Raw genomic sequence first — 22,550 nt, 5'->3', positions numbered from 1 at the left:
TATACATGAGATTTTGCAACTTCCTCTCCTTCACCTTCAGATAAACTTCAATGGGAATCATAATTTTAAGCTAAGAAAAACTTCCATCCTGCAAATGCATATGTAAATTGCTGATTTTAAACTCCTCTTGGGTTCAGTCCTTGAAGTGGGTTCAGTTGCTAAAATTTAAGAAGGTAAGAATTCAGGTCCCAGACTGGAGCTCAGCAGGGATTACCTTGCCCAGATTTTGAGATGATTGTTATTCTCTGGGAAGGATGGGGCACTGCTGTTATAAATGAGAAAAGCTTAAAAATGGTGAAATATGAGACTGAGGGGTGCAGGAGTCTTTTCATGAAAAATGACACATCAATGTAATTTTTCAGAAGTCTGAATTCACAGTCGCCACATTCCACTTTATTTTAGGAAAAGTGTGTTTGTTTATTTATATAGTTCATGACAAATGCCTTCACTGCTGTTCATCTGATTTATTCATCTACTTTTTATCAAGTTTCTTCAGAAGGTTCTTGGAAAGCAGAAGATGTAGAGCCCAGACTTGGTGGTTCAATAACTGGTATTTATTACTCCCCCAGTCTGTCACAAATCTGAAAAGATTTTTGGTACTTGATGTGAAATGTAGTGGTCCTTTTTTATTTGGTTTTATTTGATTTTTTTTTTGGTTGGGGAGGCGTGGGGGTTTTTTTTTGTTTGTTTGCTTGGGTTTTTTAAGGCTTTGTTTGGTAATTCAAGGGAAAAAATCTAATATTTAAGGGCTTTTTTTTTTTTCGGTTACCCAAAATGGCACAGTAAATAGTGCTTCTGCTTTTTTGGCTTTTTTTTCAGGTTTGGTTTGGGGATACTGAACCAGTCTGCTGGGACAGTGTTAGAGATCTGTTTGTTCTCACTTTGCAAATGGGTGGGTGAAGGAAGAAAGACAAAAGGAGGGAGACTAATAATGAATTTCCTAAAGTTTCTGTTATTACAAGTGTGCACAAAGTTCCAATACAACACCTTTGATTTCAGAAGTTCAGAAGATTTTGAATTTTTTCTCAAAAACCTGTCAGCTGAGTTTGGGCTTTGGATTTAAGCTAGGATACAGAAAACAGCCAGAGGCACTAGACTTTTCCTCATTTAGGGGAGTTTCCATTCCAGGGTCTGTCACGAAGTAAATTAACCAGCACAGAGAGCCCAAGAGTTTTGAGACTCTGACCTCTGAGCAATATGTGTCTGTTGTGAAGTTATACTCCATGAAGAATATTATGGGGTCTTGCACCTGATGCTTTTCCACTTGGGAATGCCTAAAGATCATCCCTTGTTACTGTGGGCCAGAATGGATAAAGGAAATAGACTTCAGGTGCAGGAAAGTCTTTCAAAGTTTTGTCCTTTAGTCTTTGTTGTTTTGATTCCTACTGTCTTTAACTTTTTCTCTCTTTTCCTGCCTGTGTTTCTGCAGGTGCTGTTTGCTCTAAACCAGACTCTGCTCCAACACGAAAGCCTTCGAGCAGGGAGTTTGCAGGCCCCTTACACCACTGAGGATCTCATCAAGCACTACAACTGTGGAGACCTGAATGCTGTGATATTCAACCATGACACTTCTCAGGTGAGCGGAATTGTTCCAGATGGGCCAGAGAATTGAGGAAAAATCAGCTGCTTCAATAGCAATATCCCAGTCATCACTTCATATTCTGATCCCTCTTTCCCCTCTTCCTTTTAATGCCCTGTGTTTTCTTTCCACACGTGCCTCATTTGCCTGGTGAGAGAGTGGAATTTCCCTGGTTTTGCTCAGGCTCTGGGGAACCATAGAATGGTTTAGGTCCAAAAAGACCTCCAAGATCATTGAGTTAACTGCTAAGCCAGCACTGCCAAGTCCACAGCTAAACCGTGTGCCCAAGCACCACATCCACACATCTTTTAAATACCTCCTGGGATGGTGTCTCCAACACTTCTCTGAGCAGCCTGTTCCAATGCTTGACAGCCCTTCTGATGAATAAATTTTTCCTAATGTCCAATCCAAACCTCCCCCAGTGCCACTCGAGGCTGTTTCATCTTGTCCTGTTGCTTGTTACTAGGAACAAGGAATGGACTGCCTGGAAAACTTTCCAAGGGATGTTCTTGAAAAAAGGTTAATTCTGGATGTTTGGGGCTGTTGAATGCAGACTCCTCATTAAGGGTGGAGGGGGAATCTTTGTAATGTTTGAGCATATATATGAAGAGGAAGTGGACCTTATGTGAATACTCTGTAAAGTAAATAACCTCTCAAACATGTCATAATTCAATAATTCTGTGTGTGTCTCATACAGCCCTTCAGTCTCTGTTTATCTTAGTTATCCAAAGCTATTAAAAACTCTCAAGGGAGCAGAAATCTGCTTTCCAGACCAGTTTGATGCTTCATGGCAAACTGAGATTCCTCTTTCTCCTTTCCAGTTAATTCTATGAAAACTTGGTCTTTGGATGTCATCTCCAACATCTCCTTTTTTTGGGACCAGTATTCCCAGATTCCAGTCTCAGGCGCAGTGACTCACTTGGGGCAAACCTGTGTAAATTTGACAGCCACACTATTGTATGTTTCTTGCCAGTGAAAGAATTAAATCATGATAGCAGTCCATGATAGCAAATGCAAATCAAGGAGAGCTGTGTGACTTCCAGAGAGAATTGAGACAAAGTAAGGTCAGTCTGCAGATTGGGGCAGAGGTCTCTCAGACATTTTTATCTTGCCATCACTATCTTGAGTTGCACAGGCCTCTGTGGGTCACTTGTTTCTCAGCAGAACAGCTGGGCAAGCAAGTGGGGCCTCAACATAGGATAAAACCCCTTTGGTGTCCCAGTTAACTCAGACCTAGAAAATGCAGCATTGTTTTAGCATGACTGAGCAGGACATACCAGAGTGGTTGGTGTGGCAGTACTGAAACACAAGACTGTGCCATACCAAAGCTGCCAGAGCTGTTCATTCTGGTCAGCTTTGCACTGAAAAGTGAGGGGAGAAAGCAACTTGGGTAGGAATATGTCTTTAAAGATGGGGAATATGAATTAGAAAAGGTGGAGAACTCATGACTTTAGAGGTTCCTAGAGAAATCAGTGATTATAACTATTCCTGAAATGTTGAGACACAGCACACATGATAAACAAGGAATTAACAAGCAAGATGTAGTGGAATATTTGCCATGGATGCTATGAAAGGACTGCTGGTAGTCAAACCCATGAAGACAGTCCTGGTGTTACCTTTTAATCTCTGTAATTTCTCTTAATAAGTAAAGCCTTTGTCCCTAAGATGAGTTGTGGTCATTCATAGCAGTTGCATGGACTCACAGACACCTCTGATTTATTGACACATTGTCCTGTAACAGACCTGTGGGTTAGACTTGAGAGGAGCCGTTTGTTGTAAAAACTTCTTTATTCCTGCAAATTATTGGATTAAGTGTGAGTTTCAAAACAGTGTTAAAGACAGAAGAAAGAAGCCAACAACCAGTCAGAGTTCAAGCACTGGTGTTAGTCATGGTCCCAGAGTGCACACAGTTGATGGAGATTATAACGCTTACAGGCCATGGAAAATTAAAATCCCTCTATGTATACTGGTCCCTGCAGAACTCTAAATATTGTGCAGTACTGTTGGGTAAAGAGTTTTTTTGTTTGGTAGTGTTTTTATAAACCAGCTCTATACCATTTATTTTAACTGCAAGCAGAACAAAATAGAAAATTAAAATGTAAAATAAACTCCCTATTCAAGTCAGCTTTTGCCAGTTGGGGTCATTCCAAAGTTTGTTCTCTGTGGTTTTTTGCCAGGATGAAAGACTCTGTCATGGAGAGTTTTTGCCATTTGGTTAGCAAATTAGATTAGCCTGACTCAGATATTACACATGAGAGATTCCCTGTGAGATCTCTCTCTGGAGACATTAAATGTAGGCACAGGGATTTACCATGTGCTGAGTCTGTTGCAGTTCAGGGCAGGTGCCCATGCCAGTCCTGGGACAAGAGTGCCACAGTGATTTCAGAAGATGTGTCCCTTCTTCCATGGTATTCAGCTGCTGGCCCAGCTCTTTAGAGGCCTGATAAGAGTTGAAGCTGGTGCTGTTAACACAACTTTGAAATACCCAATAGAAGGGAACAAAAGATCAGGAATGGGGTTGTAAGAATCAAACCCACGTGAATGCTGGAGGCCAGGGTATTCAGCTCCATCTGGGGCAGCTCAGGAGAACTGCAAAAGGATGAGACTCACTCTTTGAGGACTAATTTGGGATGCTGTTTAAGGTTATTCATTGTCCCTTGAAGGTTATCAGGAGCTGCAGAATAAAGGCAAACTGTCCATCAGTTGGCTCCATTCAGAGCTGTTGGTTGAGGTGGCTGTAATGGACTGGGAAGGAGGTGACAAAGCCCAAGGTTGCTATGGGGACAGTGTCAGGGAGAGTGAGAGTATTTATGTGGGTGCAGTAACTTCCTAAATGCCTCCAGTGTGACTCTTCAGAGATGAAGCAGCCTCAGTAGCTGTCTGCAAGATGCTGAGGTGCATTTTAGTGCAAAAATTATCTTGGAGCAAAAAGGAAATACTGGCACTGTTGACCTGACGTGTTACAGATAATTTCCTTGAGCTTCTACAGCCTCCCCAGGAGAGTTTGAAAAGTGTGAGGTTTCCTGCACATTCCTGAGTCCTGCAGCATTTGGGAGGAGAGGGCAGAGTCCTTCAGGGACCAAGACTGTGCCAAGGGGCTGCATAGACAGGATGATGCTGGGAGGAAAGGTGCAAGAAAAGGTACTTCCTAGTCCAAAGCAGGTTTTAGGTCACAGGACAGCTCCTTTGTCACTCATGGGTACGGACAGGACCACCCCAGGGAGATGCTGCTCACCTTGGGTTTGAGAATTGCAGCTTAGACAGGGTGCCCAGAATGAAGGGGTGTGAGCAGGGCCCCATGTCCTCCTTTCATTTCTCAGAGCCACCAGCCCTGATGAAAGCAGAGGAATAAACAAATCCATCTCAGTTTCAGTGGGTTTTTAAAATTTTATTTTAATTAAGAACAGTGAAAGAGGAAACACCTCTGCTTTCCTGTGGTTATACTATGTTCATCATTCCTCTCCCTCTCCGTTTTTTAAAAAATTTGTTTGCAAGCAACATTTTTCCAAATGTAAAAATCCATATTTAAACTTAGTAAAACTTTATGGGGGTGAATTTAATACGTTATACTATGACCCAAAATGCAGTAGGGAACATCTCTCTTTTTTAAATAGCCTTCTTCAAACACTTGATTCTCTTGTGACTTTTGCAATCAAGAGGCTTATGTTGAGGCTTCTGGGCAGAGAGTCAAAATGATACCAAAGAGAAAGTATTCTAAGCTAAAATAGGATGGATGTATTTTCTGCTCTTTCTCCAGACTATTTTTCCCCTTGAAGAAGTCAGCTTCTTTCTCTGCTTTTATAAATGTTTCTTAAAAGCAAAAATGGATTGGATTGGATTAGATCAGTAGTTTTAACTTCTGTATTCTGCCTGAAGCTCTCACTAGGGAATTGAGGTCAGTGTGTTCAGAAGTACTGAAATGCAAAAAATCTGTTTGTTCAAAATTAGAAAATTATCTTTCTCCAAATGAAACTTTTTTTACCTGAGACAGCTGAGAAATTGCCTAATGACCTAAAGGCTCCGTGAAGAAAAAGTAGGGTGCAGAACAATTTATTGTGTGGGTTTTTTTGCACCACTTACTTCCTGTGGTCAGTTTTGAGCTATTCAGTTTTTAAGGACAGTTCTGTAAAGCAAATTCATCTTTGCCAGAATTGAATTAGTTTGTTCTATGTTTCTTTGTACCACTATGTACTCTTTATTAAGAGGAAAATTGAAAATCCAAGACTTAGATTTTTGTCCTTCAGCCTTTCCCAAAAATTGTGGCTGTGGTCTCCAGCTATTCTCCTGACATGAGGAGAGGGTCCTGTCCCAGGAGAAGATGGTTTTTCCTTTCTCATTGCTGATGTGGCCTGTCAGTGACCTGCAGCTTTGCTGATCACTTTGTAGACAATTTCTACTGGCCCAACTACCCAGGTTTCATTCTGCCTGTCCCATTTAGGGTAAACAGCATGGGGTAAGAGTCATTCCTGACACTTCCAAAGCATCCTTCATCCACGGAGCCTTTATGGTTTGTATGTTAGATTGCATTGAGAGCCCAGTGAAGTAAAGGAGAATATTTCCATGCTTTCAGCAGGATTTGTATTCATCCAGCAGGCCCAGCCATCACTGGATATCAAAGTGAATAAATAAAGTGAGTGACTAACCCATTTTACACTCTTTGTGCTCAGCGCAGCATAAAAATCTTCTCATTGACAGCAGGTGTAAGGTCTTGACTTCATCCACATGGTTAAACAAGCTGTGCAGTGAAGTTGTTTGGTGGTCACCACAGCATACAGACAGCTCCCAGCCCCTCTCAGGGGCTGTGCCTCCTTCTTCAAGCTGTGTCCATCAGAAACAACCCAGCTTTTTGGATACCTTATCAAATGATGCCATCCATATCTCAAGTTGTCTCTGCAGTTTGAAAATGCCGTGGATGGATTTAGATAGTAAGTGTTACCTTCTGAAAAGCATATGATGGTCTTGATAACATGACATTAGAGATTCATAAACTAAGCCCGTGTCAGTATCAGCCTCCCTAAACTGAGGAAGAAAATGTTTAGTGCCTCACTTCACAAGGCACTTGCTGTTTATAAATCACCAGGTTGTGTTACATATCCCTTTAAAAATGTTATCATTCTTTGCTGAAACCTGTCCTTTAAAATTTAAGGGTCCTGATAATTCTAATTACATCATTAACTTGCCCTATTGTCATTTTGGATAAAATACAACTGGATTTCTGGCTCACTTCTCAAATCAATGAGAACTATCTGTGGAATGCTCCAGCTTCAGTAACTGCAGAAACACACAGCTGAGACCATTAGGTAGAGTGTTGAATGACAAGCAGACCTAATTTGTCCAAGGAATGGAGTTTTATCTAGGGCAGAGGAAGATAAATCCATGAACTGAAGGCTGAGCTATTGTAATGCAATGCTCTGGAATCATCTTATCGTTCTCAGCCCTAACAAAGTGCAGGCGAACTGGCCCAGCCTCTCGTTCTTCCAGGGAAAATGATTGTGGGCTCTCCAGAAAAGCCAGTGCAAGGCTGTATCCAGCCCAGGGGAGCCATCCCACGAGTTTCCCATTGTGTGTCCAGGCAGAGGGCCAGTCACACTCCAGGAGTGTTTGTCACAAGGACGCTGATGGCAGTCCTGATGCCAGGTGACACGAGTGCTCAGTGCTGCCTCTGCCCACAGCCAGCAGACCCTGCCCTCTACCTTCTGCTCTCTGGAGATGCTGCTGCAGAGGAGCTGCCTTCCCATAGCTCAGAAGAGCTCTTGCTCTGCTGTGGTGGGTTCATAATTTCTTTCTACTTGCACCTGAGTTACAGCTCCGTGTTTTGGTACACTGGGAGCATTTGGAAGTGAACGAAAAAACAGGAGTGGAGCCAAAATTTTCAGAGTCTAATTTTCATATTATGTCAGAACAGGATTCCAGATTGGAGCAATATTGTATTTTGACTTATGGGTTTCAGAAAATTGGTTGCAGATCCAGATTGAGAGTGAAGTCTACTTGTTGATGACAGTGCTGGGGAAAACATTGCAAAGATTGTTTTTTTATTAATAATCTGGAACATGCCCAGATAATTTTCATGCTACAGGTTTTGAAAATAGGCTGTTCTTGCTTGAAAATGTTCATGACATCTTTGCATTTGGAGTTGTTTTACCTTGGAAGTTCTTTCCCTCCTCTTTCCATGAAGAAAGCAATGTCAGAGAAGAGAGAGTCATGGAGAAATTGGAACAAGACATTAAAAAGCTAAGATTTTTCTTGCAGACTGCTGCGTTATTAGAAAAAGAACATATTTACCTACAGAAAAGGGCTGATTTACATTAGAACATTTAGGGAATGTTGACTATCTGTATTTATTAGTATGGGAATAGACTATAAATGAGTATGAAAGAGTGATTGGTAAAAAATATTCGAAGGTGCTGCTTTCTGTGCAGTGCTGTATGTTTGCTGTAAAGCATTTACTTTCCCTTTTTAAAGAGCTGGTTTATAAAGTGTTTTTTGGAAATACCTGTTAAAGAGAAATGAAAAAGACTTGTTAGTATCTTAAATAGTATCATGTTTGTTGAATGTACAAAGTGCTTTTTCTTTCTCCTTGTTTTATCTAGAAGTTATATTTGCTCCTCATTATGACTGTGAGGGGCAGAAAAGTGGGACAAGGGGGCAGCTTGCTTGGTTTGGCAGGGCTTGGCAGGATTAGTGTTAGACATTATTGACAGGACTGTGTTCTTGGGTACCCCTGGACACATTTCCTCATCTGACACTGTTAGTGTGCATTACCAAATGGTGAATGCCATAGATTAGGTATCTCCAGTGTAAACTGTTTGAGCTCTGATGGTGACTTCAGACAGAGATCTTCTAAACCCAAAGCCTTGTAGAGTTCTACCAGCTTGGATGTAAAGAAATCCATTTCAGAGGTAACTTAATCAGAATTATTCCTTATTTTTCTCCTCACTGGTCCTTGTTCCACTTCTAAAGGCTTTCTTGAAGATGTTCTCCATCTTTTCATCTGGTACTAGACCTCTCAAGTGACCCCATCTTAAAGGCAGTTAAAATCAGTTCAAAAGCTACAATCCAGTTTGTTTCAGATGCCAGCATAACTGGAAAGCTGGTTGGACTGGGAGGAGCCTGGACTTTCTCCAGGACCAACCAGGAAGGCAGAGCCACCTCTGCAGTGCATGCACTCCCTGGAGGGTCAGCTCCAGAGGTCCCATGTCCAGCCCAGCTGCTGTGGCGTTATGAACCAGATTTCTGCTCCTTGCTAAGTTATGTGATACTGTGCAAATCATATATTTTGGATCAGACTTACCTCAGATTAAAATAATATTGCAAATTTCACATACACATTCAAGCTTTTCCTAGAATCTCACTAAACAGGAATGGAAAGAAACTCATTGAAGAGCCCTGAACAATACATGTCCAAGACAACCAAATCTGAGTTTGTACCCACTACTAACCAACTGTTTTCCCACTGTGTAACAGAAGACAAAATGAAAAATACCTTTGGAAAAAGAATTTCAGTTCTTTAATAAACCAACCCCAAACCCAAACCTTCTGGTCCCATTTTTTTCACTTTATTGCTCTGCTTTGCCCTTTGATCAGTGTCTTTACTTGGGTGTCATGGCAATATAATAGGTGATGGTTTTAGTGTCTGAACAGAAAAAAAATATTCTTTGTCAAAGAAAAGAAAGCATTTGGAAGGGAAATAGAAAAACGTGAACTTTTCCATATGTTTGCAAGCTCATGAAAGCTGGCCTGAAAAAAATCCCAATGTTAAAAGGGTTTTAAGTGTGGCTGGAGCATCATTAGGTTGTTAAGATTTACCCTCCCCTCTGAAACCCAAACCTTTATTTGCATACACTGCAGGCTTGTCATCCTTAGTCAATTAATGAGCAGGTCCCTGTAATCTGGTCCTAAATATACTCCACATAGTTGGGTGAAGCTTGCAGAAAGGGGGCCGGGATCATTGTTCTGACTCTGTTTTGTTAAGACTTCTTTAATCAAAACATTCATTCAGATAGAGAGGCCGGCTGCATATTTTGGCATCGCAGCCAAGGGGAGCAGGGATGGGGTTGGGGTGGGGAGGAGGGGTTGGTGTTGCTTGCTTCTTCTTTTCCTTTTTTTCCCAAGTGCTTGCAAAGCAGCTATTTAACTGGTGTGGAAAAACAAATAGAAAACATACATGGAGGTCATGACTTCTCAGGGATTTGTTGAAAGTCTTTTTTAACAGGGATAGAAGTAAAGTATCACCCCCCAAGCTGTGAGTGTGTGAGACACACAGCCCATCCTTGTGGCCTTTCTGCCTTTTTTTTTTTTTTTTTTTTTTAACATGGTTTCTTTTGGCCCAAATCAACAGAGAAGGTAGTACTAGGCAGGACACACAGCTGTTGTTTGGCCAGGTGCCACCTGGAAGAAGAGCCCTGGCAGGATGGGTTTGCTCCCAGGGAGGGTGTCCATGCAGGTGCAGCGGGGGCTGAAACTGCAGATACAGGGGTGTCCAAGGGCTGCAGCCCACCCTGCCTGCAGGCAGCTTTACACTCAGGCCAGCAATGACTCCTGCAGCCTTTGTGTCACCTGCAGAGCTGGTTTTAAAAGGTGTTCACTCTCCATAGAGACTTCACTGGCATTCAGCCTGCTCTTCCCCTCCACATCTTCTCCTAATTTTCCTGCATTTACAAGCTTAGATGCTCCAGTGGCCCCTATGTCTGAGGTAGCCAATTTGAAACTCTGTCTTCTCACTCAAGTTGCCATGGCATGCTGAGGGGTGTCCCACTAGCTTAAGTCCAAGAGGCCAGTTAGAGAAATCTCACTAACCTGAGCTGTGGTGTAATTGCAACATCTATGGACCATGAGCCCTGATGGAAGGTGGGCAGGGATGAGCTCATGGGTAGAAAGGGCTTCCCAGAGTTGGTCCCAAGAAATGTTCTTGCTTGTGTTCTTCACTTCCCTTCAAGCACAAAAAAGTATTTTTGTGTTTTTCCTCCCTCCAACTCTGGAAAAGGGAAAGAAGGGATGGAACTGAACTTTACTTCAAACATGAAAGACTCCTTTTACAGTCCACTCAGATTTCTAATATATGACTTTAAATTTTAGTGCTTAAGGGAAAGCCATAATGGCTTAATCACATGCTCCAACTGGAGACTGCTCCTTCCTGGTTTCCCTTTTCCATAACAAACAGCTTATCTTCTTGGCAGCTGCCAACTTTGGGCTTTTGGGTTAAATCAGATTAACCTGACACTCCCTCCTTGGCCATTACTGGTCTCCCTCCCTCATTAAGGAAGCTTGGGAGTGCTGGAGGAAAACCAGTTGAGTTGGCAGCATCTTTTGCTTTTGTGGCAGCCATGTTCTCCTTGTGGAGATACTTGTTCTCACAGCCCATTCACTTTGCACTATTTCAATCCTTCCTATCAGAGGCTGCCGTAAGAGGATATGGCTCTCCCAGATGCCAGAAGGGTCCATAAATCAGAGGAAAACAGGTGTCTTCCAAGTCCAGAGCAGTATATTTTGCAGCCCTGCAGTAAAAGCCACAATGCCTTGTCAAGGCTGGTTAACAGGAGGGTATCCTCCCTTCATAAAGGAATGATAACTAGATCTCAGATGTCAGCCTGTGATCCAAGAAGGACTGGTGTGAATTTAGGGCTGTTCAGTTTGCTGGAGGAGCCAGTGGGTGTTGGGATGCTGTTCTGGCTCCCTGGCAGCCCCCATAAGCTGCCTGTCAGCTCATGAGATCCTTATCTTTCCTAGAGCTGTCAACTGTATAAAGGTTCCTGACCTGCATGGTGTAGGGAAAATCCTTCAAAGCGGGATCCCTTACTTGTCTTCTGGCCTCTGCCCACGAAAAGCTCATAAACCAGGAGACTAATAAAGTGAACCTTATCTTTATAATGTTTAAAAAAAAATTAATGCAGTTGTCGTGATCTGGGAACAACTCCCTGCTCACAACTGGAGATAAGGATTACGAGTGTGGAGGCAGAGCCCTCTTGTCAGGGAGGGATGGATGGGGTCTGTACTGGGGTGTTGGACTGGAACTCTGGAAGCTGATTGCCAGCTCCCTGTCCTGCCACAGCTGTCCCTTTTGACCCTGGGTGTGCTGCCTTCTGTTTTCTCTGTTTAGCTGTGAACCCTCTGGTGAGAGAAGGAAAAATAAGGAAATAAGGCATTTGTTTTATTAAGAGATTCCCTTGCAACTGTCAGTAATGATGCTGTACATGTAGCAGTCTGAAGTTTGGATATTTCTCAGGAGATGAGGCTGGAAATCCTTGAGTCATCTACTGATTAGGACAGTGGGAGAGAGGAGTCTCAAAAGCCTGGAGGATTGACCAAGATACAGGAAGATAATAACTGAAAGGGTTTTAGGATCACTGTGTGTTTCATGGAAGGGCTGGCTTCCCATTTCCCTATCTCAGCTTCCTCTTTTCCATCTGCAAGTAGAATTATGGTTGAAGATCACCTCTGTGCACAAGCTGGTGAGGAAAGGCATACAGCTCTTTATTCTATTGTTGGTAATGTTATTTTTTGATTGATGTAATATTACAATGAATTCACATTCCAGAAATAGTCTCATCACTGGAACAGAACGAGGCTAAACAAGGTTATCAGAGGATTGGGAAATGTAGTGCATAGGAGTAGGAATGATAACACTGTTACTCCACATATGATAATGATTTGATACTGGACTGAGTCTAGGCCAGTTCCAATGTAGATAATAAATCCAAAGTAAAAAAAAATGTAATCAAAGATGATGGTGCTTATGTGTGTCCAAAAAAAATTATTTGCAGATAGATGTTCACAACTCTGGCATTGTGCCTCTCCCCAGAATATTTGTCCAAATATTAAAAAATAGTAAATTTTAAAAATGGACTTTTAATGTAGTCCCGTGTCCATGAATTTTCATCTGAACTTTGGCAGTAAGCCCTAAATGTGATAAAAGACTCTGCACCAATATATTTTGCTTTTCTCTTTTTTTTTTTTTTTTTTTTTTTTTGTCTTTTTTTTCTCTCTGTCTCTACAGACAAAGCTGAAAGCATAGCATAGATCTTGAGTTATGGCTGGTGCATTTTTCTAAGCTAAAGTATCTTGTTAGCTCTTATGCTAATGACTGCAGCAGAATCCAAGCCTCTGTGGAAATTTATAGGAAGAGAGGTTACTGCTGAGCATTGTGTTGGACTTTGGGTCTTCCTTTGGGTCCCTCCAGAGCTAGACTGAGCCAGTGCCTTGTACGTAACATCAAGGTAGAAAGTCTTTTTAGAAAAGTCTCTGTCCCCATTTTACAGATGGACTTTTGAGACACAGGAGGAATAAAGCCAAATGCTTCAAAGACACTTAGTGGAGGTTAAGTGCTGAGTTTCCTTTGAAGGTTTAAACCCAAATGACATGCTTGTGATCATGTAAGAGATTTGTATCACCCATGGGAGCAGAACCATTTTTTCAGGGTAGTGTCATAACCACTCCACAATCCTTCCTCTTTCTTCTCCCTAAAGCTCCCACTGACTTCAAAGGTGAAGAATTATGGCCCACATCCCACAGCACTGTGAGCTCAGATGTGTGTACAGAGCTTTATCCACACATATATTCCATCAGGGACACTGACTCAAGTAAAACTACACAGACAGTGGGGAGGGGAAGAAATTTTTGTAAGGCTGGAATTTCTTTTTTATTCTCAGAGTCCCTTTCTTTAACCTTAAAAATTTAACTTATAAGTGCAGAGTGTACCTAATGACTGAGTTTGTAGTCTATCTGTACTGTCCATAGGAAAGCTGTAACCTAAAGGAAATGGGAATAGAAAAAAGGAGTGCTACCTTATTAAGTAAAACAAAATATTCTTTATTCTGAATGCCTCAGTGAGATACGTTATTGAGTTTCCACTAGAATTATATATAAATATGCGTTGGTTGGGTTCTCAGAAAACTGCACAGCTTGCAGAGACTGGATGTAAAGAATCTATTTATCTCTTGTCATGTGTATCCACTAGAAGTGAGCACATCCCAGGTGATGCATTTTTCTCCTGATCCAGCTGTTACACTCCTAGGTGAACAGCAAAATTAGAAGTTTGGATTTTTCAACAGACACATAATCCACTCCATTGTACATTTAAACACTGGTAGCAATATTCAGGTATTAGTAGATCAGTCCCTCAACCAGGGGCACAGCAAGTGTCTCAATCATTCACTCTCAGCTCAAAACCAATAGATTAAAATGTTATTAAAATGTTAAATACATATTATTAAAATGTTAAAATTAATTTGTTCAAAGAATGAAAACAAAATAAAAGTAGAAGGGGGAAGGTACATCCTTTTGGTGCATATTTAGCCCATCTTTTGAAAATAACAGATCTTCTCTTTTCCAAAAAAACCTCCAAACTTAAATTCTGGCTCCAGTTAAGAGTTTCCTAATTGCGTGTGACTGTTTCTTGACTTCCTGATCCCTGTCTGGTTTAAGGGTTTCTTAAATCAACAGGAGCAGCTGTCTCCCTGAAGCCAGGCATGGTGTGTGTCACTGTGGAAAGGACCTGGATACAGGGAGGAGCAGAGGTGATTAATGGGGCAAGTGTCACAGCTCAGAGTGTGGTTGCACTACTGTGTAGGGGCATACTTACTGCAGTCATTTATCTTCTGTCCTCTGCCACACACACACTGAAACACACGTGGAGATTTTATTTTTGCCAGGCATCAGAAATGCAGGAGTGCACGCAGTGCAGCAGGACCTGTAGCTGATGCTGTGCCTCTCTAGATGATGTCTTCCTTTGTCTTGTTCCATGGGTGAGCAAAAGAAAGATTGACAAAACCCAGTCCTTGGTTTTAAGTTTATCTCTCTGCCATTGGCAAACTTTCTCCCACAGAAGAGAGGGAAAAAAAGGGAAAGGGGGGGGTGGGGGGGAAGGCAAGTAAATGTCCCTGTTTTGTGTACTGTATTTTAAGTTAGATAAAGAGAAGGAACTATAGGTTAAATGTGGATATAGGATTGCAAGTGATGGAGTTGTACAAGGAAGTGAAAGGTGCTTCCCTTCTTGGCAAAGACCTCATACAACATCTGTTTTTTGGGTATCTAGACCTCCATCACCAGTGGGATGCACAAAGCTGGGGGACTGCTTGGTCCCCCAGCACCTCTGCTCCTGCTCTGTGTAGGAGCAGGTTGTGCTCACAGGCAAGGCTGTACCTTGCTTTCCCCAAAGCATCTCAAGTGATTCAAAACCAGGTTCCAGCCTTCACTTCCTTTCAGCCAGAAGCAGGGAAGAAGAGACTTCCATTATGTAGGTGTTGAGCCTTCAGATGCTTCCACAAAATGTCACCTTCCACTTCCTCCTGAAGGCTTTCCTGACTCCTGCCTGTATAGAGGAGATGCAAAGGTTTGTGAAATCTCCATGGACCAATTGATTTGTGGCTTTGCATTACAGAAGTTACTGCAAGTGTAAAATGGCTACTCATTCCTCAGACTTGATTCCTACAATATAAATCTACCCCTGTTTTTCACCAGGAATGGAAGCCACTATGTTCTTTGCTGCTGTAGCCAGCAGCATTTTATCTCTTTGACACGTCAGTCTGCTCCTCCATCCCTTTGAGACAAACAGGTATTCTTGCCAGACACAGAGGTAACTTCTTGGGCTTTCACAGGAAACTGGTGTCTCCAAGAGGTCTGACTTAATGGGAGTTATTACTTGTTGAGTGCTGGCTCAGGGCTAAACTGAGAACAAGGTGCAAAGTACTTGCATGCTCTGAGGAGTTCACAGGTTACACTGGTGATGCCAAGCCATGTTGGAAAGCGTGGAGGAGGGAGTGACTCAGGATAATGTGACTGAACCCTTAAAGAAGGACATGCTGTGAGAAGCATGGTGATTTGGCAAAGCAGGTTGAGAAGCGGTTCGGAAAATCAAAGGTCCAGCTGGTCTGTGAGACCCAATAGGCAGAGGCAGGATCTCTTACATGGAGTGTTATCTCCATCCCCTTAGGATTCCTTGGTTCAGGAGATGTGGTCCCCTTTTCTGTCTCACTCAACTGAGAAGAGCCTTTAGTGTGAATCCAGAGTGAGGTGTAGACTCATCCTGCATAATGCATGGTGAGAAATCTCTCCTGCTTCATCCCTCGCATATATTAGGAGTGATGCAGTGGGGCTGCAATGAAAAAGTTTTAAGGAGAGTCACTGGGAAGATGGAAATCAGTTTTTCTCCCTAAGACTTGCTGGAAACTTTTGGAGAAGCAGTATAAGCAAAGAGGGTGGGATAAGACAAAAATTGTTGTCATGCGAGCAAGTGGAATGGGAAGAGGTGGGCTGAAAAACAAAAACCAAAGGCAAGTTTTAGAAAATTAGTACAGGAATTTTGTATAGTAGAAAACCAGAGATGGAATTAATACAAGTAACAGAATCACTGTACCAAGTGTTTCAGCACAGTGAGTGAGGGATGTTCCCCTCATGGGCTGTGCATGCAATGTCATTACCACTGACTCAGATTAACACTGGAAATCCTGGCAGCTTTACATTTACCTAGGGACTCAGAAATCTGAACCTAAGGTTTGCAGTTTAAGTTGCTTTCTAGTGGTGAGGCACAGAAAATCACCAGAAGTGCTTGGGTCCTGTTAGCAGTCATCAAACACTGCCCCCTTACAGCTCTTCTCTCTGCTGGGCCCGTGGGCTCCCAAACCCTTGTGGTAAACCTGGGACTTCCACTGTTTCAAAACAAGTTGCTGTCCTCATAATCAGAGACTTTTGGCTTATCTGTCCCTTACAGCTTGGATGTTGGCTCATTCCTGGGTCTGCTGCCCTGACCCAAGTCCTTGAGCTTTCAGCCTTTCTGTCTGTGAATATCTCTCTTCACAAAAGCAGAGACTGAAGGAGCAGTTCTTATGGAAGTCACTTCCTCAGATATATCAGGAATGTTCCAGGGATTTATGTGTTGTAATGCATGGTCTTCTCTGGTGAGACCTAATAGCATGTAAAGATAAGGGAGTTTACCCTGTGTGCATCTTCCTGTGTCTGTATTTGCTATACTTTCCTCTCTTTAAACTGTTAGGTTCTTAAAAAGCCACATATACAAGCCAAATCTTACAGTCCTTGCTTAGTTCATGATGACCTCAGCTGAGAATAGATCACAGGAATTTGGTATTAAACAGCCAATGATTTTTTTTTTTTTTTGAACAAGCAGAGAATAAAGGTCCAAGTAACTCACCCAAATGTAACACCTGAAACTACATTTTCATGAAGGGACAGAGACAAATCAAAATTAAACTTAACTAAAGTTTCCTTTAGTAAAATACTAGTTTCACTTTTTTTAAAAGAGAGTATATTCATTGGGAATTTATTTTTCTTTTTTTTTTTTTTTTTGAGAGTTCCTAACAGCTTCCCATGCTCTGATCCTCTAGTGATTTTTGTGTCATAGTGGTGGCTTAAAGAAGCCTGGATTAAAACATGCAGTGTTTTGTGGGTTCCTTAACCAATGCCACCTGGGTTGTGGCCTCTCTCTCTGTTTCAGGTGCCAAACTTCATCAACACAACACTCCCACCCCACGAGCAGGTGACAGCTCAGGAAATAGACAGCTACTTCAGACAGGAGCTCATCTACAAAAGGAATGAGAGGATGGGGAGAAGAGTGATGTCACTTTTAAGGGAGAACAGAGACAAGAGCTTCTTCTTTGCCTTTGGAGCAGGTATGGCATGATTTTTTTCTGTTTTGCTCAGTTACTATGATTGGAAGTAAAGTGTTTGGAATTATTCAGGTCTCAGCCTGTGGGAAAACTTCTTATGAGGCTTCCCTTTGAAGCAGAAAGACTTTTGTTTGTCCAGACCAGCTTCTGAAATGGAGTGAATTGTTGTAGGAGGCGGGTCTAGGTCCAGGCAGACTGCACACAGGCTGCACTTACTTTGTTTTCCATCTGGCTGTGGAAATGTGAAGCTGTAAGCACTTCTCATGCTGTTGTATTTGTTCCCTTCCCAGACCTGTGGGCTACTTGGCCACAGGTGTAGAAGATGGTTCAGTTGCCTTTGAATTTGTAAGCCCAGGTGGTGGTGACAGTGAGTGGCAGAACACAAACTCTTTGGTGGCACAGGCACACGTGTGTGGCTCCAGGCACTGGCCCAGGATTTCAAACCTTCTGGGTTGCTGCAGTTAAACTTTCTCAATGGGTGACCGAGCTGCTTTGGTGCTGTGTCTGTACAGACTGGCTGGTGTGGGGCTTTGCACAAGTGCATGAGTTGTGTGTGTAGCTAAATACCAGCAGTTTAAACCATGAAGTAAAAATCCAAAGTGTCCCTCTTCCTGTTTAATGCTCTCCCTGAAGTCTGCAGAACAAAGATGTCTGCAGTACTTCTGTGAGCCTACAACAGTACATGCTACTGTCCTCTCTTTCCCTTTTTTTATTTCTTTTCCCTTGACCAATGGAATTCATATTTCTGTGTGATAACAGTATAAATAATAATTATTCAGGCTCCAGCTCAGCAGAATCCTGAGCACCAGCTTAAGTGTCTTTTTGAGCTCCCTCAAAAGGCAGGCTGAGATTGCTGTGTCAAGAACCAATCTGCTCCTCCTGCTCCTCTCCTTAGCAATTTCTCATTTTTGACAGAGCTTTGCTTCTCATCCCATGGCTCTCACTATGAACTTTGACAACAACTCACCTTTCGCTACTCACTTCAGTGGGAATTTTGATTAAAGACTGTGGGTTTTAGCAGAGACACGTGCATTTTGATGTATTTATTTTTTGAGTGTATCCGGACTGAATTTTCCCAAGCTTATTTAATCTCAGGCTTGGCTGATATTTCTGGCCAAGAAGTTTTGCTTAACTGTTTTTACAGTAGGAAAATATATCATGATGGCTCATAATTGGACAGGCATTCATAAAAACCAGCCTGTCTAACCCAAGGAGTGAGGTTTATTGGAGATTATCAAACATGATGCTTAGATAACAGTTTCCAGTTTTGGAAATCCCTTAACCAGTACATAAATGGAGATGAGAGGATAAACTGGGCATCACTGCCCACTTGTAGTGCTCTATACCTAGTCCACAGACCATGGACTAGGTGAGTCATGGATCCAACCCACTGCCGCTGTTTGCTTGTGCTAATAACAGAGCTGAAATTAAGCCAATGGATGCTAATTCCACGTTACATTCTTTAGAAAGACACTTCTGACTTAGGGGAGGTTTGAGCTTTCTTCCCTTGTCCCCATCAGAGGGCACCTACCTGAAACTCCCAGGGAGCATCCCTTGGGAAAGCTGGCTCATAAAGAGCAAGCCTCACTTTGTCTTCTAGGCCCATTTCTGGTGATGTTGAAAACTGCCTTTGTTGCTGGGTTGTTTTGTTTCCCCAGCACTGAGCATGGCAGGACAGAACAGACATGCGGGTTTATTGAAAACTGGGATGTGGGAGACGCTGAGGAAAGCTTTTTGTTTTGGGTTCTTTGTTCCAGCCTCCCTTTGGCTTTTCTCACCAAATTGGGCTATCCCTGCTTTAACTACAATTAATTCCTTCTTTCTTCTTTGGGGTGTTTTTTTCTTCATGCAGAGAACATTAAGAGTATTAATTTTTTTCAATGCCAAAACTTTTATGTGACCACAGTGCAGGCAAGTTCATTTCCTCCTATGATTCAACTGCAATTTTTTTTTTCTTGAAGGATTTTTTTTCCTCTTTTCCTTCATGCACTGAATTTGAAGAGTGGGTTTTACTGATAGATCTTTTATTTTGCATCCTTATATCTAGTTCTTTTATTTTGAGGGATTTCTTTGGTATGTGCTTGAATCATGAATTCAAATTGTCATATAAAACTTTGAGGGGTTGGTTTTGCCTTTTATAAAATTAAAGGATGTTTTGATGAAAGTTGAGGCTTTCACAGATTCCCATGAATTCTGAAGTGCAAAATTTTAGGAATGCACTTTCAGTTAGGATAGGCATAATAGAGTCTGTGGGAGTTTATTTGCTCCCAGAGCAATGCAATTTAAGATTTTGCATCTCTAAAACTGTCATGATGAAGGGGAAATAATTTGAAAAAATATATTCTGGACAATGTGCTTCAGACGATATTGCCCTTTATGCCAAGCTTGATCTTTGCATTAATGTCTTAATTCTGAAGATATTTGAACTAATGAATGAATAGTAATTAAATTATATATGTGTATTATGAATTGTTTTCCAAATTTCATAATCTCCATCATAGTTTTGGGAAAGGAAGAATTGGGTAAAACTGTGCTGTCAAATAAAATTAGGAAAATAAGTGTTTTTCTAAGTAAGAAAATAAGCCTGTTATGAGAAAAGCACCTTGGAACCATTCAACAAATGCAGTTTTACAGACCAGAGCTGCTCTAGAAGGGAGCCCTGCACCCTGCAGGATGATTCATGTGGACTCAGAGGTATCCTGTTACTCCCAGGTATAACTGGAGCCAAGGGGCTGGGAAATAGGATCTCTCCCAGAAAACAGCCCTCCTGAGGCTGAGCCCTGCCCGTTCCTCTGGTGGCCTCCCTGCAGGGAGCTCTACCTTGTGGATGCTGCTGTAGTGATGTTTTACCTGGCTTTTGCACAGCTGCATGCAGCAACTGAGGCTCTGTTGCTCTCTTGGAGCATCATCCTCAGTTTATGGTAAGATTCCAGTGCTGTGGATGGGTAGCTCTGTAGCATCTAATAATTAATTAGCATAATAAGCTTGACTAAGGCGGAAGGCACCATGCAGGTGACTTTGCAAATTGCAGTCAGGTTTGGCTCAGTGTGTCCTGATCCATGATTGTAGAAGCAAAAAAGCCCAGAAAAAAACCCCAAACAAATCCAGTGAGTGGCTTCAAATGAAAATCAAGATTATGATATCCTGGCAGCCTGGTGGTGCAGGAGCCTGGAGCTACTGAGCTGGAAGATGCAGGTGTCTGGTTTTTTGGTAAAATAATGGGCATTTGTGGAAAACAAAATTTCTGTTTTCTTCTGGAAAACAAGTCCATTTTTGCAGATGTCAGTCAAAATCCCAGGTGCCTGGGTGTCATTGCTTTCCTGTAAACTGGGACTCCCACTAAAATTTCACTATGTGCCACTTAGAGCTGTGCTGCAACGACTTTGTGGTGCATCATAGGAGAGCTGGTTCTGAGTCTGGCCTGTAACAGCACGAGGCTATGAAACATCCAAAAGACAAATCCTGGGGACAAAGGAGTATGCAGGGGACAGACATTTGAATATCCAAGCAAGCTGAGATAAAACAGTTTTTCATAAAGTGAAGCAAAGTTTTTTTATGCTGCTGAAAGATGGGGGATTTTGTTCCAGTAAAAAGTATTAAAACAAACAAAAAAATTACACAGTTCTAAAAGGAACTTTTCAGCTTTCTGTCATTCTTAAAAATAAAAAAAATAGATTTTTCAATAGATTTCTGCCTTTTCCATCTTCCATGACTTTACTCACTATTTAAATGTGTTGAAGTAATTCAGACTTTTAATTGATTCCTTTATAAAACACGTAGAAGTGAAAATAGCAATTTTTTCTTTCTACTTTAATTTCTTCTCTTCTCCAAGAAAAATACAGGCTCTGGGTAAAAGAGACCTAGCTCTGTACCCAGTTCTGTGGACTTTGTTTCACTCCTGCCAGTGTTTACTATGTTCAGACTTAATGTGAAAATCTCACCATACCTGTATTCACAGTAACTGTACCCTAGGAATGAAACAGCAGTTATTGTTTGTGCAGTTAAATGATGTTTTTCATTTAATGGACAGGTTAACTTTTCTCTTTGAATGAATAAAGGTAGCTAAATAAAGCTCTTCCAAGTAAAATTTTGGCATTTGCTTGGGGTTTGTGTTTTGAAGATCAAGATGGTTTACTTGGAATTATTGATCTGTAATAACAGTGAAGTGCCTTAGACATCATTTATACAGACAATTTTTAAAGGCCCATTTACAGTCAAGAAAGACACACAGCCAAGAGCACACGGGCTGTTAAAAAGAGTTAATGTTTTGGCAGCTAGGACCATACACATGAAGTCAATGTTTAAGAAAAAAATCCACTCTGGCTTATTTCATTTTTATGGGCAAATAATTTTCAAGTAACACTTATGATAACAGATGGATAAATTTATGTCTGCAGTTAATTTGAACGATAATTTCCTTAGGATGTTTTACTTGCATTTTTTTTTCTTTCTTTCTTTTATGAGAGCTGTCAGTTTTGTAGCTGAGAGCTGGATTTACTGCTTCAGAAATTCAGATGCTGCTCCAGTTCACAATGTTTATTAGCAGCCAAATCAGTAGGCTTTTAGGCAGTGGGTTTTGTTGCTTAAAATAATAAATATATCATAGAGAATATTCTTTTACTGAGACAGAGTTGAAATGCAAGTACCATAGCATCTCCCATAGCAAGTGGGGAAGCAAATTGTCTCTGGACCACAGTTCTGGGGTGGAGGAGAGCACATGTTAAACCATCCCACCAGCCTCCACAACATCTGAGAGGTCAGAGGGGACCCAGCTGTTTTCTGTGGTGTGGTGGAAACCAGATTGCCCACAGCTTTTGATGAAGCTGGTGATAACAAAGATCCATTTGTGTGACAGAGCACCCTTGCTCATCTGCGGGCTTAGGTGGCGGAGTTTATTTATATTGTTGATGGATTAGGTATTTCTGAGATGTTCTGCAAGAACATAAATACAGGCTTTGCTGTAGATGCCTGTGTGCTGCCATGAAAGCAGAAGACTCCATCCCAGAGTAGCAACAGCAGAAGTAGAATTTGATCATTTCCATGCTCAGAACAGGTGAATTCCCTGCCCATCCTTCAGAGTTCTCTCACTCATCACTGGATGGGCAGCATCATCAGGAATGATTCTGGTCCTCATAAATTAGACTGTTAGCAGGAATTATTGAATAGTTTGGGTTGAAAGAAACCTTTAAAGGTCATCTAATCCAAGCTCTCAAACAGCAGTTACTTTCTTCCAAAGTAAATGTTCTCTGGTGGTTCATCATAATGGGGCTCAGAAGTGGGGTTCACTCTTTTTAGTAGGGAAAGGGAGAATTGTGCAACTTTTATATAGGGTGGGACTGGTACAAGAGCACAAG

At 41.7% G+C, this 22,550-nt stretch overlaps 1 protein-coding gene across 1 annotated transcript in view; it reads left to right on the top strand.

The window, feature by feature from the left end:
- Positions 1–22,550, top strand: part of TRABD2B (TraB domain containing 2B) — a 258,754-nt gene that overhangs the window by 139,826 nt on the left and 96,378 nt on the right. Inside the window, exons 3-4 of the mRNA XM_058808918.1 lie at positions 1,430–1,576; positions 17,025–17,199. Of these exons, the coding sequence (XP_058664901.1) occupies positions 1,430–1,576; positions 17,025–17,199 (322 nt within the window). The remainder of the gene's footprint in view (positions 1–1,429; positions 1,577–17,024; positions 17,200–22,550) is intronic.

The sequence above is a fragment of the Ammospiza caudacuta genome, chromosome 7 (genome assembly GCF_027887145.1).
Source record: "Ammospiza caudacuta isolate bAmmCau1 chromosome 7, bAmmCau1.pri, whole genome shotgun sequence".
Taxonomy (NCBI): domain Eukaryota; kingdom Metazoa; phylum Chordata; class Aves; order Passeriformes; family Passerellidae; genus Ammospiza; species Ammospiza caudacuta.
Note: the sequence above shows the minus strand (reverse complement) of the source record. Positions and strands in the feature narration are given on the sequence as shown.